We start from the raw sequence: 18,601 nt of genomic DNA, 5'->3' as shown, positions 1-18,601 counted from the left end.
CGCTCCTGTGATTTCGTTTATTTTACAAACACAGACAGGTAACAGAATTAACAGCATTTTTATCCATATTTTACTCTAGATATATTGATACTTTAAAAACAAGTTACTGAATTCGTTTGAATGAATTATTTAGAAAGACTTTAGTGGCTTTTATTTTACCTGTGACCATGGGGAAAATATGCAGACTGATTTGAAGGGAAATTTCGTAATTTTTTTTTTTTTTTTTTAATTTCAAGAAATGTTTCAGCTTTCAAAATTAATTTCTACACGGAAAAAAGTAGTAGTTTTTTAGTCATATCAGTTTGTGCTAACACTAAAATGAGATTCTCAATAATGTTAATACCTTGATTTTTTATTTTACTGCTTTTTTTCAGTAATGGGGAAGACTGGTATCTAATCCGAAGTCGATCTCAAAAGGCTATGATGCGACCCCAGATCATGAAAACATATCTGCCCCAGATGAATCTTATCGCCGATGATCTGATTCGCAGAATTCGTCTTCTTCGTCAAGCTAATCACCAAGTACCCAAGTTTATGGACGAACTCTTCAAGTGGGCACTCGAATGTAAGTAAATTTTGACCGAGGCAAACTATTTTTGTACTGTACCTCTTAATTTTCATGAAGCTTATCAAGCTATGTCCTTCAATATTTATTATATGCGCCTTTTTCTTTTTGCGTCATTAGTATGCACAAAGGCTATCATATATGCGTATTGTAATAAGATATGTAAATTGCAAATAATTTAAAAGATTGTTTTATTTAATTGCGGTAAAGCAAACACGGGCTACTTACCTCGGACAAGGGTACTTTCATGAAGAACTCTCTGACGAGAACTATATGTCAATTCTATATGACGCATATTTAAGTACATAAATACAGAAAACCACGAAAATGGAAGTATCTTATCTATTGAAAAATCATCGAGAATAGAACCCGGGGCAAAACGTAAAGCTGTAATCTAGGTTACTGTTGTGTGGTTACAGCCTCTTGACTATTGGTAGGCATATGATATACATGCATTGATTATGCTTACATAAATATACAGTAAATATATATATAAGGTGTATATTTAGTTTTTGCGTGAGGGTTGAAAGAAGGGTTCATTGAAAAAATTTCTATATATCTTGAAGGTAATCTGATACTAAATCTGACTGAGAAAAACTAACATTTAATATGCATTTTTTAACCATAAATTTAGAAAAGTAATCCATATGTTATCGTTATTTATTCTAAAACTTCAAGAATTAGATTGCATGCCAATGAATTAGAAGTTAATACTTCGTGTTCCCGCAAGTATAAAATAATTTAGCTTTCGAAATAGCAACAAATACAGAGATATATTATCAAGTACCATAATTTCAGCCTATAAACTTCATCGCATCCTACAGTAACAGTACAAGGAAAGCCTGACTATTTTTAATTAGCTAAGCGTTTTTTACCACAGAAGCGTTTTGGTATATTAATTGTCATGCGTTTTAAGCAGCTGTTATTATATTGTGGCAGTCTGATGTTCGACTATGTGCGCAACCAGACCACGTCATGTGGTTTACGTAAAAACTACCAGCACGACGGTCAACTCACCTACTTCGCCTGCGTAGGATGTTCATTATGCTTAACAGTGCTTAAGAAGCGAGTAGAAGAGGCGAAATAATTGGTTTGGACATAGCAACTCATATACTGCCGATTGAATTCATTGTTTTCTTATAGAACTCTGTTGCATTCAGAAGTGTAGCCTTCTCTCATCTACATTGATGATATTCTTCAGGAATATTTCATCACGAGCATGTTAAAGACGCAAACGCTTTGAGCCAGCATCGACACATTTCACTTTGGGAAGTTTCGAAAATGTAGGCGACAGAACTCTTTTAAGCTCATTATGGATGATGTGATGGATTGATCGAACACTATAGTCTGACAATGGTGCCACTTTCTCGACTGATTTTGTGATACATCGGTCTTCCTATATCATGCTTTCTATGGTTGTAGTGCAAGCTTCGTGAGTGCTGAACTCCTGGGCGGCAAGGATTTTTATGTGTACAACTTTTCATATGTTCATCTTTTCATATGTACAACTAATAAACTTATAACCGTATCGAACCGTATGACGACGTACTTATAACCGTATGATGACGAAACTGTATAGATTTTATTTACTTGTTAAACAGAAATTTCTGAATATTTTATAACAACATTGGATTGAAGCACGAAGTGGGAAAACTCAATGATGGATTCGAACTCTTGATCTTCCACTTACTATCTAGACATACTACTACGTAATTACACCACAATAGTACACAAGAACGATCACAATAATTACCTCCTTATTAGATCATAGTGTTTAAAGAGCCAAACAGTTTGCGAGAAAAATATAATTCTTGCTAATACAATGGAGAGCATTCTAATACAGCGCATATAAACATGTGGAAGCTTTAGTTATAACTTAATATTAGGTAAATGGTGATTTAAAATTAAATATTACATTTTTGTCCGAATATGCTTGTTAATTTTAAATAAATCAGCTAAATAATAGTTGATTTGTCTTAATTAGCTTTTAAAACTAAATTAATGAAAATACGTTTCCAGTTGAGCTTTAATTAAAGAAATAACTTTCACGTGTAATTAAATAATGTTGTTTAGTTTCAAAAGATATTTAGGCTCAAATTTTTATAATTGAATGATTTTTCTAATGCAGTTATGAAAATTTTCCTTACGCTCTTCTAGAAAAATTGATGTGAAAATAATTGAATTTAAACGTGTAAACAATATATCACAGGCAATGTTTCACTGTTTTCGCAGACGGAAACGTTATTTCTTCGGAATAGTAAGCCTTTTTCCAGACATAATTTAGTTCTGTGGGAAAATATTTTTCAGATTTTGGAGATCGAATTCTCAACTTTCCTCCAAACATCAAAAGCTTCAGATTAGAACTCTAAATTCTTTTCTTTCTATTTCTTAATTCAGTACATTTCGAAAACCTAAAGGAACACGAAGATAACGATACTTTTTATTATTTGCCTATTTATTGAAACCGAACAAGAACATGTAAAGTATATTTTAATTTTATAATAGTTAATTTAATTTAGTAAACCTTTCTTGTCTTATCTCGCTTCAACTTACAACTCCCTACCAGAATGAGTTTTTAGAATCGCGTTGAATGCAAATGAGGAAGAGAATAGTATTAAAGTCAAGTTCAACTGACTTCGACAGACAGAGTTAGGGGTCTAGGACATTTCGCTGTTGCTATTTCACCGTGGCCGTTTCGCCCTCTGGACGTTTCGCCGTGAAGACATATTTGCTTTATATTATTGTATTATATCTTGCCATATTAAATTTATTTAGTTTGATAATTCTGTTTTCCTTTTGTATACTTAATAAAAGTTGCTTGTAATACATATAGTTGTTTATAAGTACGAGCGATAAAGAAATTAGACATAGTTAATTGGAATATTACACCAGTATCAAAGAGAACTGGGGCTAAACCTCTGATATAACAGAATTATATTAAAATTTCTTAAAATTTTAACCGCCTAGGTCAGAGAAATCACTCATACGAGCAGGAAATTCACATTTTTAAGAAATCTGAATGGGAAACGTAATTACTTTGGAATCTTGTCAGCACATTACTCTCTTAAAATGAATATGTCGTGTGCAACGATATATTTGTATAAAATTTTACACGAAAACATCTTAAAATTATTTTATATAAAATGTTTATTAAATTAAATGATTAAAATAAACAGAATTATTAAACTAAATCAATTTAATATAATATGGCAAGATATAATACAGTCGTGCAAAGAAAAATATGTCTTGAGGGCGAAACGTCCCGACGGCGAAACGGTCAGGTCGAAACCGCCATGGCGAATAGTCCCATTCCCGAGTTAGGATCTCTGAGTAGTGCCCGTTTGCCTTAGGGCTACGTTTCTCTAAGCTGTTGTTAAGCTTGGCCGTATTACGTGCCTTTTGATAGTTCGCTGGCTAATTTCAGATTACGGAGCCACTACTATAGAATTGCATTAGCTTCGACTAAATTTCTTAGTTAGTCATTAGTCAGTTCTTATTACTTGAGTTTAAGCCCAAGTGGAGGCTTTGCTGTACGCCCGAAGAAAAGAGCCTACTGTTAATCTTATTTTGAGTGAATAAAGGGTAATTAGCAGATCTCAAGATTACGCTTTCTGTTCTTTGACTAAGCGTTAATTCGCTTACCAGTTCACAAGGTTACTCGATATTTCATTTAACAGGATAAAAGTGAGGAACTCTATAAGCAAAAGTATAAGTACAGATTGAGAAGTATGATAATGCTTGCTTAAATCACGCAAAGGAAGATGCGATAATTCTTTATCCTCTCCGCCACTTAGAGAGCAATTGGGGAGAAACGCGAGTCTAAATCGACAAATCCATGTAGGGACGAATTATCGACAACCTCGTATTAGTTTAAGCATATTAGGAGTTTCGGAGCTCAAAGACATGAGAACGCATCTGTGGCTTCCACGGAAGCCCCCACGGATCTTCTAGCTGCTTAGCTAGACATGCTAATCATTCACATCAAGATAGCAACGCATATGGGAATGCCTTAGTTGCTTAGAGCAAGGTCTTCAAGATGACCATTATTTCAATGGGGCTATAGTTTAAATCCTACAGAGCTGAGCATGTGGGTTCAAGAAAGGAAGCTGTTGTCTCTTAAAAATCAGCTATTAGTTGGATATATTTTTAAATCAGAGCTTTTTGTTCTTCATTGCTTGTAATATATATACTTCCAAAGCGAGTAAGAATGGGTAAGAATCCAAATTAAAATTTAATTGACAACAGTGGAAAAATTTTCATTTAGAATCCTTTCTTTTACAAACTGACTTTCACATTTTATAAACGGAAATGGATGGTGTATTTAATTATGGCAAAGCACACTAGGGCTATCTGCCTAAGGGGAGGGATGCCTTTCGTGGAGGACTTTCTAAGGGAAACTGGCTCGTATACACGTTACACATGGGGAAAACCACGAAAACGCCCATGCAGCCAGCCCGTTCGCGGAATTCGAACCTCGGACCGAACTACCAGTGTTCAGCGACTTTACCGCACGGCCGCTGGTGGGCTAAACGGAAATGGAAGAAGATTTAATAGGTTGTCTCATTTCAAATATTTTGCAGCATATAAAATAGAATATCCATTCCCATTTTGAGGCCAACTAGTGGTTAAGAGTATATTGTTCGAATACTGGTAGTTTGACTTAAAAAATCACTGCAAACATAGTAAAAGATGTTTGCGTGATTTCCCATGTGTAATGTGAATACGAGCAAGTTTCTCTTAGAACGTTTTCTAGAAAAGTACCTCTCAGTTTAGGCCAAAATCTCTACTAAGCTGATCACTGCTATCGTTCCTTAGGACTAAAACTAGTACTTTTATAATTTTTTAGTGTTTTAGTACGTTTGCCAACAGACTTAGTACATTCTTTTTTCCAAATATTGCAATGATAATAGCGTGAGAGTTAAACCTATTGATTCATACTTTATCTTATATGCAGTAGAAGATGGTGCTGAACAAATTTCTTTAACTGCACTGTAAAATGCAATGTAAATAGAGTGAAAACTTTTATCATTCTTAATTCTTGCTAGAACTGGAGAGCAAAAGAAGTGTAATTTTGTATTTGTGTTATTTTCACATACGTTATATAGCATGGCTTCAAAAAGGAAAACATTAAAATTAAAACAAAAAAGTTGATGTAAGTTGTGGAGCAGAAACTGAAAAGCTTAGTTTGAGAGATTAAGGATATAAATTTAAAATTTAAAATAAGTAAAAAACCTAGCAAGTATGTATTAAAGGATATAAAGAAATAAAAACATTATAGATTACTAATACAGATAAACATTCCAAGACTAAAATTTAGAAACACTGAAGCATGTGAAATTGACAGTAGTGTTCAACTGATTTTGTTCTGTAAGAGCAAACGATATTCCCATAAGTGGAGTATTATTGCAAGAAAAGGCAAAATAAATTTTGGAAAGTCTGGGACTACAGATCTTCAGAGCATCAAATGATTTTTTTAAATAATTTAAGCAAAGAGATAACATTACTTTTAAGACTATTTATGATGAAGAAAATCAATAGATACGCAGCCTATAACAGAGTCCTAAATAAAATATGTAAAGGATATAAGGCTAAAAAAAAATGTACAGTGCAGATGAAACTGGATTATTGCATCGAATATTCCCTAAAAAATTCTATGCTTCAAAGGAGGGAAGTGTCTTAGTGGTAACAGCTCTGAGGAACGTCTCACCGTGCTACTTTGTTGTGACATGGAAGGAGAGTTTGAGTTCAACCACTTACAATTCGAAAGGCAAAAAATCCAAGATGCTTCAGACACATCAATCTAAAAGCTTTACCAATCCATTGGTACTATATTAAAAAGTCATGGATGACGCAAAGCATAATGTCAGAATGGTCGATTGCTCTTGATGAAACAATATCTAGAAAAAATAGGTAGATTCTGCTATTTCTTGACAATTCGCCTGTCCACTCATCAAATGTGAAACTGAAATCACTGAAATTGGCGTTTTCCCTTACCTAATGCAACACCATTATTATCGCATTTAGACCAAGGTATAATTAGAAGCTGTAAGTTTCATTACAAAAAATTGTTTTTGCGGCATATTCTTTGAGACGCTGCTTGCAGAAACAGCGATCAGCTTGCAAAAAGTATCAATGTACTGAATGCCATTTATTGGATAACAAAGTCTGTTAAATCCATATCACTAAGTTGTGTTCAGCACTGTTTTAAGAAAGCAAGGTTTGAAATTCTAGTTCATTATGCCGTTGGCAAGAGCCTTGGACACCTTACAAGTGACAGTATGACTTTGCTCACTTCTGATTCCTGTTTTGAAGAAGAGCACACCGGGGGGGGAAGACGGACTCCTCTTCTCCTACCAGCAACCTCTTGAAAGGACTTCCGGCTAGACACATATATTTAGAGTGTCCCGGCCCCCCAAGCCACACAAACACTATACATTTACAAACATCCATGCCTTCTTCTGATTCAAACTGGGCCCTTCGGTACGGAAATCATCTTGTCGCTAAGCACTGTTCCGGTTAGACGGCACGAATTGTTTGAGCTTATCAAAAACAATCGTAGTACTCAAATGCAAGTATATCGATGAAATTATAAATCGATGAAAACGTGTTTGCTGAAGACATCAGTGAAGATACAAGATTTTTAATTTCAAATGTAGTTGATGATATAAGTTTTAACAGGAATAGCTTGGAAAGCAACGAGAAAGAAGAGTGTGATGTAAATATACAGATACCTTAAAAATACACCTCCCAATTAAAAGAATTCATAAGTGTTGTTTATAGTGAAGGACTTAGAGCTTCGGTGACTTTAATATTCAAGTTGAAAAAATGCTTTCACTGCATAGATGGTTTTACAAATGCTTGCTTTATACAGACTTTCTAACACACCCGTGTAACGACTTGTTTTCAATAAATTTCTGTAAGTACGAAATATATTGTTCATTTCATACATTTTTTGCAATACTTAAACATTTTAAATTAAAAATTTTCATTTTTCGTTTATTTCAAATTCAAACAAATACCTGTGGCTAAAATACTTATTTATATATAATTTATTTAAAGCTTGACACAACCTGAATTTCTGATTAAATGAATTATTTTAATATGTACCCCCTGAAGAAGGGAAAAATGTTTGTTTTTATACATTTCAATTTACTATATGAAAAGCAAATTTAATCTATTTCACATGATAGATGCCTTACAGAGACCTTGCAATATTCCAGCATTCATTCGCGCAGACGTTGTATTTAAAAGTCCATTTATATTCTGATCGAATTGTGTTTGATACCGACGGATTAAATTTGCAAGAATGGTTAGAATTCCTATGTATATAGTGTTACAAAATTGTAAAAGAATATTACTATTCTCACAAACCTGATTTATAATATCTTTCGAGAAGCTTTGTACATTTCGCGTTAAACCTAAGACCTTTCTATACAAATCATCCATGTAGAGAAATACTTGATTGATATTCTTTTTTCCTGTTTATTAATAGTGACTTCATAATATTTCAGTTTCAATAACTTTTAAAACATATTTTTCCCCAAATTTTGGAGCACATTTTTATTGCTTTTATTAGTATTTTAAAATAATTACATGTTTTGAATGAAATGTTGGTGCATTAAATTGTCTTACTTTTAAAATGGAAATAATACATGCATTTGAATAAATTTAATTAAGAGTTTTATTTCTCCAATAACAAAATAAAAATGTGCATGTTATGTTCTCAATGCTTTGTGATTGATATGGCATATGACGCAGAGATTAAAAGGTCTTCATAACTCCTCTAACCACTACTTGGGTTCATCGAAGATCTGAAGCTGATGAATATCTGGTTTCCGCAAAGCACTCATAGTCGCTTGGCTTGTGATTCTAATCATTGAGACATTTCTATCACTGACTGGGTTTCACAGAGATGCCGCTACATACTTCACATGCGCTTGATCCCGTAATTTCGCAGACTACATTTGCTGACATAATCTCATTCAGATTTGAGAAGTGTCTCTCATAGTTGCATATCGGATGAATGCAGGCATTGATATATAAATTATTAATTTGAGATTTCTGTCCTCGAAACAAATAATCTTGATTTGAAAATCAGGAACACTGACACATGATCCGAAACTTCTTATCATTATACTTAAAATAATTAATAACCAGATCTATAACGAAAAGCCGTAAGGAAAGAAACGATCAATGGCATGAAACAACAGTTTTCCCGTTTGGTGGATTATATGTTTTCTGTTTGGCGGTAATAATATGCAGTATTACGTGTTAAATTTAACCTAAGTTACACTACATAACCTTTCTTGTTTCGAAGAATTCTCATCTTTATAAACAAAACAAGCGTCTAATCAAACTCCAGAAACACAGATAAGAGCAAAACATATCTAAAACAGTTATTCAAGATATTTTTTTTTTAGTAAAACTAAAAATTAATACTTACTAGCTACCTTTAAATGCTCAAAACAGTAAACCACTAAATAAATTTTCATTTATCAGCTTGGCATCAGAATTACAAGACTGCTAGAAGAAATGTAAAATTTGCTGACAAATATATATAAATTGACTAAGAGGGAGGATTGACATACTGTATGGGTAGTTGCCACAGTACGCACTTTAAAACAAAAATTCGCTTAACGTACTTTGCCCTCTGATGAAGGCTATATAGACAAAAATACAAGACATAGAAAAGAATTAACACGAAGTATTTATTATATTAGCCAAAAAAAAAAACATTACATTCGTACTATGTTGTAGGGGTTTATTTTAATATCTTCACATTTATTTTTAATTTTGAAACCCTTTTCTTTACGTTCTTGTTTCCCACCTACAATTCCCTGCCAGAATGAGTTGTCAGTATGACGTTTTATGTAAATGAGGTAGAACCAGCATTTAATGGGAAGTTCTAGTCACTTCCATAGAAGAGCTCAGAAGTTCTCTGTAGAGCGTGTTCTGCCTTCTGGCCACCTCCTTGCTTTAAGCCAATCTTACTACGTTCGGCCGTATTCTTACAGACCTGTTAGTATTCGCCGGTGAGATTAAATAAGCACCAACTTGCTTAGTTATTTCTATACAGCTTCGGTTAAGTGTAAGTTAGTTAATTAATGTAGTTTCTTATTTTCTGTCTCAAATTAAAGCCCAAGTGGAGCCTTTCTGGTAACACCGAGAAGGGCCGACTGTAAATATTGAGTTAAATAAGAAGATATTTTAACCCTTTTCTGGAATTTATGAAAAAGCAATGTCGCTTTACACATCTCTAGTTCTAGCTTATGTAGTCGTATCTTATGTAGTCGCTTTACACATCTCTAGTTCTAGCTGCTAAGGGCCACTTTAACTAGAACTCTATAGTTTTATTAATTAGCGTCATGCAAAATAAAATTTAGAGAATAAAAAAATTCGCTTGCTATTTAAACTCAGCATAATTTATATTCTGATAAAGGCTGACAAAATACAAGAGAAAAAATAATTGACACAGAGTAACATGTGAATTATAATAAATCTTTTATACATACTGTACTGCAAAATAAAATAATGTAAAATACACTTTACAGTATACTTTCTATCGTATGAAAGTAACGGATTTTAACCAGTTTCATAAAAAATGATATTCTGTACTATTCCAAGGGATGGTAGAAACAAAAACATTCTTTTTTCAACAAAACGATGAAAATAATAATAATATGGTCAATACATGAGAAAAAGAGTGGCTTGGTTTGGTTTATTTAATTATGGCAAAGCACTCGTGGGCTATCTGCTTAAGAGGATGGATGCTTTCATGGAGGATTTTCTAAGGCAAATTCGCGCGTTACACGCTACACCTAAAGAAACCACGAGGATGCCCATGCAGACAGCCCGTGCACCAGAATTAGAGCCTCGGGACCGAACTACCAGTGTTCAGCGACTATACCGTTCGGCTGCTGGTGCTCCCGTGAGAAAAAGAACAATGCAGTACAATGAGAAAAAGAAGAATTTTCGGCACATTTTAATAGAGAAATATTGTACCCGAAAGCATAGAAACATGTGTTGTATACACTGTGATCCCTATTGATATATTTATAAATATTAATGAGATGTGAAAGGGTAAAGGCGCTAATATCAGGGGTTGTGACCGCTTTTAATCCTTCTAATTGTTACATTGATCCTAAAGAAAGACGAACTGTTGGCCATGATTTTTAATGCTAATTTGATTTGAGATGCTAATACTGGGCATGTTTGAATCCGCAGGGTAGACATGCTTAATAATTAATGTCAATAGCTTACTATGTTGCAGCTAATTTTCCTTTAGTGTGTATTAAAGGAACTTAAAAAATTGTTTTAAAAATTTTTTAATTCAAAAACTTTTTTCTGTTTTCTTATTAATTACCGATACCGAATCAATAGCTACGAAAGGCACTACTGCATTTAACACTAGAAATAAAACGCGAAATACCAAAAATACAATAGGCATTGTTTTGAAAATTGTTTTCCATTTTCAGGAGCAATTAAAATAGAAAATGACGACACTGATGAACGATTTACAAATAATACCGTATAATAGATAGCGCATGCAAAAAATAATAATCTCATAAAAGTAAACAAATAAAAATATCAAATCATAAAAACTTGTAAGATTCTCACTAGTGTATTTCTCAGTTACTGTAGAAAATGACGAATCTTAAGAATTAGTTAGCGAATAATCGCTTAAGTTCGTGTAACAAGAAACAACAAGAAGGAAGAGTAACCAACCCTTTATTATTCCAATAAGATTTAACAAAACTCCGTCTTGGAGTGTACAATAAAAGCAGACACTTGGGCTTGAACTTAAGAGACTAAGAAATAAGCTAAAACTAAGATTAACTAAAGAAATATAGCCGAAGCTATCAAGATTCTAATCGAGCTGGCCCTTAACTCTATTTGACAACGAAGCTTATCAAGGGCCTGAGTACGGCTGAGCGTAATAACAGCTTTGTGAAAGAAAGAGTAGCCAAAAGGCAGAGGCGCGCAAATCAGAAGCTCTGATTTTCTCTAACTCTGTAAGTAGACTTCGCGATTTAAACACCGCTCCTCCTCATTAAGTATTCAGAATGATTCCAAAACTACGTTCTGGCCGGAAGTAGTAAGTTGAAGTTAAGAATTTGACAAGAAAGGAACTTTAACTTAAAACTTAACTGTTAATAAAATTAACATAATCTTTACAAACTAAATATTATAAAACAGTAATAAAAATGGATAACTTTGCAAAAGCGAATTTACTGCGGAATAGCTCAACTATTATTTCGAAAACGCTTCTCGCATTTTTATTTTAATCTTATACATCCTTTTGCAGAGAAAAAAAAAAAAACCGAAGCACCATGAAGGAAGTGGTTGTTTTTGATGAAATTGAATATGTGTACAGCTGTACCGCCCCTGGCCGCAATGCATGTTTGAATTCGTCGAGGCAAGGAGTGATAGAGGTTCCTAATATCATCCTGCGACACATTCTTCCAGGCATTCCTCAGTTGTCGCTCCAGATCTGCGATATTTTGTGCTGCCCGAATCTGGCGGCCTACCATGCCCCAGACATGGTCGATTGGTGAAATGTCTGGTGACCTTGCTGGCCAAGGAAGAGTATCAACCGCACAGAGACAGTCCAGAGATATGCGATCGGTATGTGACCTGGCATTATCTTGTTGGAAAATGGCTCCAGATGATGTGCCATGAAAGATAATGCAACCGGCCGCAGGATGACATCAATATATCGTTGAGCTGTTAAAAGATATACAGAGGATGACTAAAGAAGACCTGCTGGCATAAGAAATAGCATCCCACACCATCACACCAGGAGTTATGGCTGCCGCTGGCCCAGTCCTCTCTAGACATGAACGCGATGGCCATCTGCTTCAAGAGATTTGCGGATTCATCGCTGATTCATCTGCCGGATTCATCGCTGAACATTATACGACGCCAGTCTGATGGCAGCCATGATGATCGGCTGCGAAACCACTTCAGACGACTCCGCCGTTGTGGATCAAAGGCAAACATCTTAAAGGCCTCTGTAAGCGTACCCCGCCTCAGACAAGCGCCGTGAGAAGGTGGACGATAGGACGGGAGGTATAGACGTGGCTGTAGTGCGTTAAATAGTCGACAATGACACAGTTGGGGCGGTTCGGTAATGGCGAACAATCATCTATTGCCTTGCATTTGTGCTCCTTGGCTTTCCAGAGCCTTCCTTTCGTCGGCAATTTTCTGTAACTACAATTCCTGCCAACATCTTTGCACAGCAGTGTCTGTACACTGCAGGTGGCGGTCTATTGCTCGGTATGACCACACAGCTTCACGCAGCCCTACAATGCGACCACGTTCGAAGTCGTTTAGTTGTCTGTAATGTCTTCTATATCGTCATAATGTCATCTTGAGTTGCATTTTTACGGAATTACAATGGCAGCAACAAAAAAGATACATTTTCCGTCTCTGTTACTGGTTTTATACTTTGCGAATTGCGCACTAGAAATGCGCGCTCACAATTTCTGTTCATTTGCCTTGAAACTTTAATATTTTGCATGTTCAATCAAGTTGGTTTTGCATACCAAATTTCGTCACGATCCCAAAAGTCCTTCTTGGTGTTTCGATATTTTTTTCAAAAGAGTGTATTATATAATCTTTATATAATGTGAAAGAAGTAACCACCAATAATTTTTTTTAAAGCTTTATGTTTTTTCTTGAAAATTATATTAGTGTTTGTTGAGTGAGACAGAACATGATTGTTTACCTGTTTTCTCTTACTACCACACAGTCAATGTAATAACCAGCGAAGTTTACTGTCGTACCAATAAGTTCGAATCACAGAAAAGGCATGGATATTTGTAAGTGTATAGTGTTTGCGTTACAAGGGACGGGACACTCAGAATACACGTCGAGCTAAAAGTCCTGCTAGTGATTGATGAAAAGGCGTACGTGTCCCTCGGATAACTTAGCGGTGATCTGCGGATAACTTTTCGGTAATTTCCTTAAAACTGGGAATTGGGGCTTCAACTAATAACAAGGGTCGGTAATACCTAATTATAGACCAGAATACTTTACTTCATAAAAGGAAGAGATCTTCTCCTAATAAAATGACTAAACTTTTAAATAAGAATAACGCCAAACAAAATTCAAATTTCACTGAGTTTTAAAGATTACCTCCTTCTGTTATATTTTTTCTCAGAATTCAGATATATATACGCATATTTCTATTAAAATATTTATTTGTGCAAGTTATGCATTCTACTTTATTTTTCATTAAACTATTTATTAATTTTATTATTTTTTTTCCAGCTGTAACATATATTCTCTTCAAGCAGCGAATGGGCTGTCTTGCAGATGATATTGGCCCAGATTCCCAAGCAAAGAAGTACATCCAGTATGTTAACGATTTCTTCCGACTGTCGGCAAAAGTTGAACTGTCATCACTACCTATCTGGAGGGTATTTCCTTCGCTGTCACCATCTTTCCAGAAGCTTAAGAAAGTTCATGATTTTTTCTTTGAGTAAGTGGCATAATTGCACATATTATTGCTTATTGCATATATTTCAGTAAGTGAGATTAAATTTGCCTCACAAATTTTATCTTATGCTACTGAAGTCTCATACTAAACTTTAAATAAGAGTAATTTACTTTATTACATCAGCTTTACAGTAAATTAACTTCAGATAACATGTAGTGTCGTGTGGCCCTAACTTGTCAGCAATTGTGGTAGTGACTGCTACGAAGTTTGAATTTACACAGACACGTAAGAAGGGTTTAACGCCCTTTTTATTCAACTTTAAAAATAACAGCTGCGTCCACTTGACGCTCACAAACTACGCCGGCCCGGCGGTTAACTAAAACAGAACGTAAAACTGAACAATAATGACTGGATGAATAAAATAGCGAGATCACTATCCACGATGTTCTGAGATCTTAAAAACTAACCTAACCGCGTTCTAAAATACCGCTGAGATTCAGCGAGCTTACTAATTAAGCAGTTGAAAGATTTAGCAAAAACTGCCGGGATAGGCACACAGGCCGAAACGCGCGGTTCTTAAATTTCTACCTAGCAATCTTTACGTTCGCGATTCAAGAAGCACACCTACAATCTCGTTTTCCTTTTATTTAAACTCAACTTACTTCTGCTAAATTTGAATATACTGCGCGATCTACTTCAATTTACATACTGTAGCATTGGCAATTCTAGGGGAAAATAAAGGCTTGACATAAAAGATAGCTTAAAATAAATGTTAGTTAAAATAAATATAAACTCTACAAACATATAGACATATTATGCCCGTTAATAAACGCAATTCAAATTTAATTATTAGCCGCACATGTAAAATTTCTGCTTTTTGTGAGCAAGCAAATATTAAAAAACTTTTAATAACACTTGCACATATGTTTATAGTTTAACGGTTTGCAATAGAATCCTTGGCTGTTCGGATGTCGAAAGACCGAAAATTTTAACTTGTTAAATACCTCGAAGAAAGGTTTCTGTCTTCAAAAAGAGGATTTCAGGTTCTGGTCAGACTCCTGGACCACCCCTGGGTACTTTGCCCCAAAATTGGGTGGAAATAGAACTTCAAACCTCTTTGAGGCCCTGGCAACCAGTCTTACATAAAATTTGGACTCAACAACCCACACAAGTCTCCACGTGACTCAATTCACGGTGAAGTACTAGCGTAGCAAAGTTTTTGCCCTATCATTTGCCACTACTTATATTTTCATTCTATGATTTTATGCTATGTATTTTGAATTCCTCGGCTATTAATTCTTAAACTGTGTGATGTTATATATGAGACACTTCCGTTCTCACAAACTGGAAGGTTAAACTTAGTTTTTTTTTAAAGTTGTTTTGGGCTTTAAACTGGGATCAAGATACGAAGATATGAATAATTTTTTTTAAATGTTAAGATGTTTATATTTTTCACACATTTAATGGTATCTTAAATGTAAGTTTTTCAAGGTGTTGTTAGTCTATAAGGTTAAATTTATATACGGCATTTTAATTTTTTTTAAATTTGTTTGGCAGACATCGGCATTTGAGAAAATCTGGAAAAAATATAGTTATGATGAATAAAAATCTCCGAAGTTTTCGAATCGATTTTGCTCACTTACTCGATAATTTAGTCTTCGATCTTGTAACACTGTATCTGCCGTCATCTATCATACATACCACCTGTCTTTTTTCCAGAATCACGTTTTTCTCTTTATTTACTCTCCTTCAGTTTTGGGATCCAAATCGGAAAAAAAAATCTATTTATTTCCTAATTAAGTCATTTGATTGCAAGCAAAAATTATTGCCAAATTGTTGCCAGTTAGAGTGAAATAATAATTATTAACTATAGGGATAAAGAAGTGAAATAGCAAGAAAATTACTTTTTAAGGCTCACATATAAAGGCAATTACGAAAGTAAAACTTGTGGAACAATTGAAATGTAATTATAACGATGTCAGCATCGGACGTAATTGCATAAATGCATACTAAAAATAAGTTCGAAGCTTAATAGCGGAGTGCCAGAACTGGCAAAGTTTCTCGCAGGACACTGCCCATAGATGAGCTACCTTTATCTCTTTGGTTACACAGATAGTAAGTAGTCTTAGAAAATATTTCACAACTTTATTTCAAAATGCAGATTGACAACTTGGTGAAGAATTAAGGGAGACATTTTGATTCAGCTGTTAAATTATTTGTATCAATTAGAATATTGGAAAAGGGTTAGTATGCAAGCAAACGTAAAAAATTAAGAATGTTTCTGGTCATTTAAAAGTATGCAACATTAAAACAATTAACAGCAAATTTGATATAATATCACGGTTGAAAATAGATATATTTAATTATATAATAGGATAAAACGCTGTTTTGATAACGTTACGAAATTTCAGAATGCTGTATATTTGTCAGAAAGTTGGTTTCTGACAATCTAAATCTTCATATTTAACAATTGTTAATGGATTATCTGTATATATTTAGCATCTAATTTTAATTGATACCTTTCTTTTCGAATGTACAGAATCTGTATTTTCCTAAACCTGTGTGGAGTTAAAAGCCGGCGGATCGTCTTTGTGAAACTACAGCAGTCAAAACAAATTTTTATCGCCATCGCTTAAATTAGCCAAAATAATAATTTCGTACGTAGATTCAATTTTATATACATTCTTGGTTCTATAGAAATCTCTAGTTTCTGTTAGAGATAGTACAGTCATTCACACTTTTCTAAACCGGGGTTATTCAGAGTTGATCTACAGCTTCTGATAAGTCATTGGACTGCGTAATATTCGTGAGGCTTCAGTCATAACTAAAGTTTAAATCTTTCACATCTATACTTGAGCGAATATGGTAATTTAAATGTGGGAAGTTCAGTAAAATGCGTATTGTAAGAAAGTATTATTCAAGAAGTGAAAAAAATCTTCAAGTTTTAAATAATTCTTCTAAAATGATATTAAAAGAGCTTTCAAAAATGATTAAATTTCCTATTCCATAATTTTGGTCGGCTTTGCAACAAAATATTTCAGTCCAATTGATTTAATGCATCTGTTTCTATAATAAATTAATTGGGATATTTCCTCTCTTTCCCTAGTTTTCAAATTTTCGTTTACATTTTCTCTGGGTAAATATTTCTGACCTGCTTTCAAAATACTGTTACGAATTTGGTATTTAAAAAGCTAATGTTAGTTCAATTACAAATTAAATGGTTTTATTTCTTGCGCAGTGCAGCGCGTGACGAATATTAAAAGAAAGCTAAGCCGGAAAATTAAAAATACAAGAGCGCGTGCATTAAATAAATAAATATCTCTTTTTGATTTCGAGAAAGTACTGGAAAATTCTAGCGCGTGATTTTAAAAGCTTATAAAAGGAGGAAAACATCTCAGTTCGTAGTAGTTGCTTAGTTTGTTGTTGTTTAGAAAACTGCTGTTGTTGATTATAGCGAATTCGCGGATTAGCGTTCTTTAGCTGTTATGAATTACATTCTATTGTACATTTGAGTAGTTAAAAGATAACTACTGTGAGATATTGTAATACTGCATGATAATTTGAGAAAATTTAAGCATTTTTGTTGTGATAATAATAAATTTTTGTTCATTTTTCATCGGATTTGTGCATTCATTTCATAACGAACCCGTACGTACGCAACAATACTTTCTTTAAAAGACTTTTCCCATAAATTATAGGTTTCAGTATTTATATTTAGAATCTAAAATTTCCCGCTTTTCTTTAAAATTTTAGATTTAATATATTTAAAAGTTTATCAAACAAGAAATGATTTGAAAGTCTGAATTTTTTGTAAGGTTGTAGAAATGTAGAAAATTAACGATATTCAGTATAAAGAATAGAAAACTTTTATTCATGTCACACAGAAAATCACTCCCATTTTACAAACTTTTAATGAAATTCAGAAAGAAAAATGTAACGGTGGGAGGTCTCTTAGAAAGGTCCTGTCTCTAAACAAATTGAATATCTTGTTTTCAATTTGTAACTTTTTATACCGCAAATCGGGAATGTCTGGGTTGCGAGTATATATGAATCGTAGCTTGGAAAGAGCCCAGGACTACTTCACTGTGTTAGACAGTTTTTGCTATCGAAGCTGGTCCTACTTAATATTTATTCAAGGAGACTGGAACTGATGTCCTATACTCCCTGACGATTGACAAGGAACCCTTTAACGGCTCCATATGATAGTATCTTTACATGTTTCTAATGAGTTTTCATATTTTCGTCCCATTCTTACGAGAAGTAAGACGTGGTTAGGCCAAATAAACAGACGTGGAGAGATCCGTTATGACATCAAGAATTATGCTTTCTTTGGGGAAAATGTAAAGATCCATTCTCAGGGGAATATGAATCTTGAAGCTTCTGCTACAAGTATTTCAAGAGCTCTTGTTAGCTACTTCTGTAACACTAAGAGAGTTTAAAGACGAAATTGGGAAATGAGATCTTGGAGGCACGACTGTTTAATGTTAGAGATTTTGATTGCATAACATTATTCCTTCGTAAGGTAATAAACATAAGTTTTAGTAAGCAGTTTAGATTAACGCAAAGTAACTCTTCAGTGAAAAAGCCTATAAAAT

The 18,601-nt window shown here is 34.0% G+C and overlaps 1 protein-coding gene across 1 annotated transcript in view; it reads left to right on the top strand.

Annotated features, from left to right (window-relative positions):
* LOC118181384 (putative cytochrome P450 49a1) overlaps positions 1-18,601 on the top strand; it is a 93,870-nt gene that overhangs the window by 13,126 nt on the left and 62,143 nt on the right. The window contains exons 5-6 of the mRNA XM_035350511.2: positions 375-565; positions 13,838-14,048. Coding sequence (XP_035206402.1) covers positions 375-565; positions 13,838-14,048 — 402 coding nt within the window. The remainder of the gene's footprint in view (positions 1-374; positions 566-13,837; positions 14,049-18,601) is intronic.

This window comes from Stegodyphus dumicola, chromosome 8 (assembly GCF_044657685.1).
Source record: "Stegodyphus dumicola isolate Sdum_Otavi_A_Nest chromosome 8, ASM4465768v1".
NCBI lineage: Eukaryota > Metazoa > Arthropoda > Arachnida > Araneae > Eresidae > Stegodyphus > Stegodyphus dumicola.
This window is presented reverse-complemented; position numbering and strand designations above follow the sequence as displayed.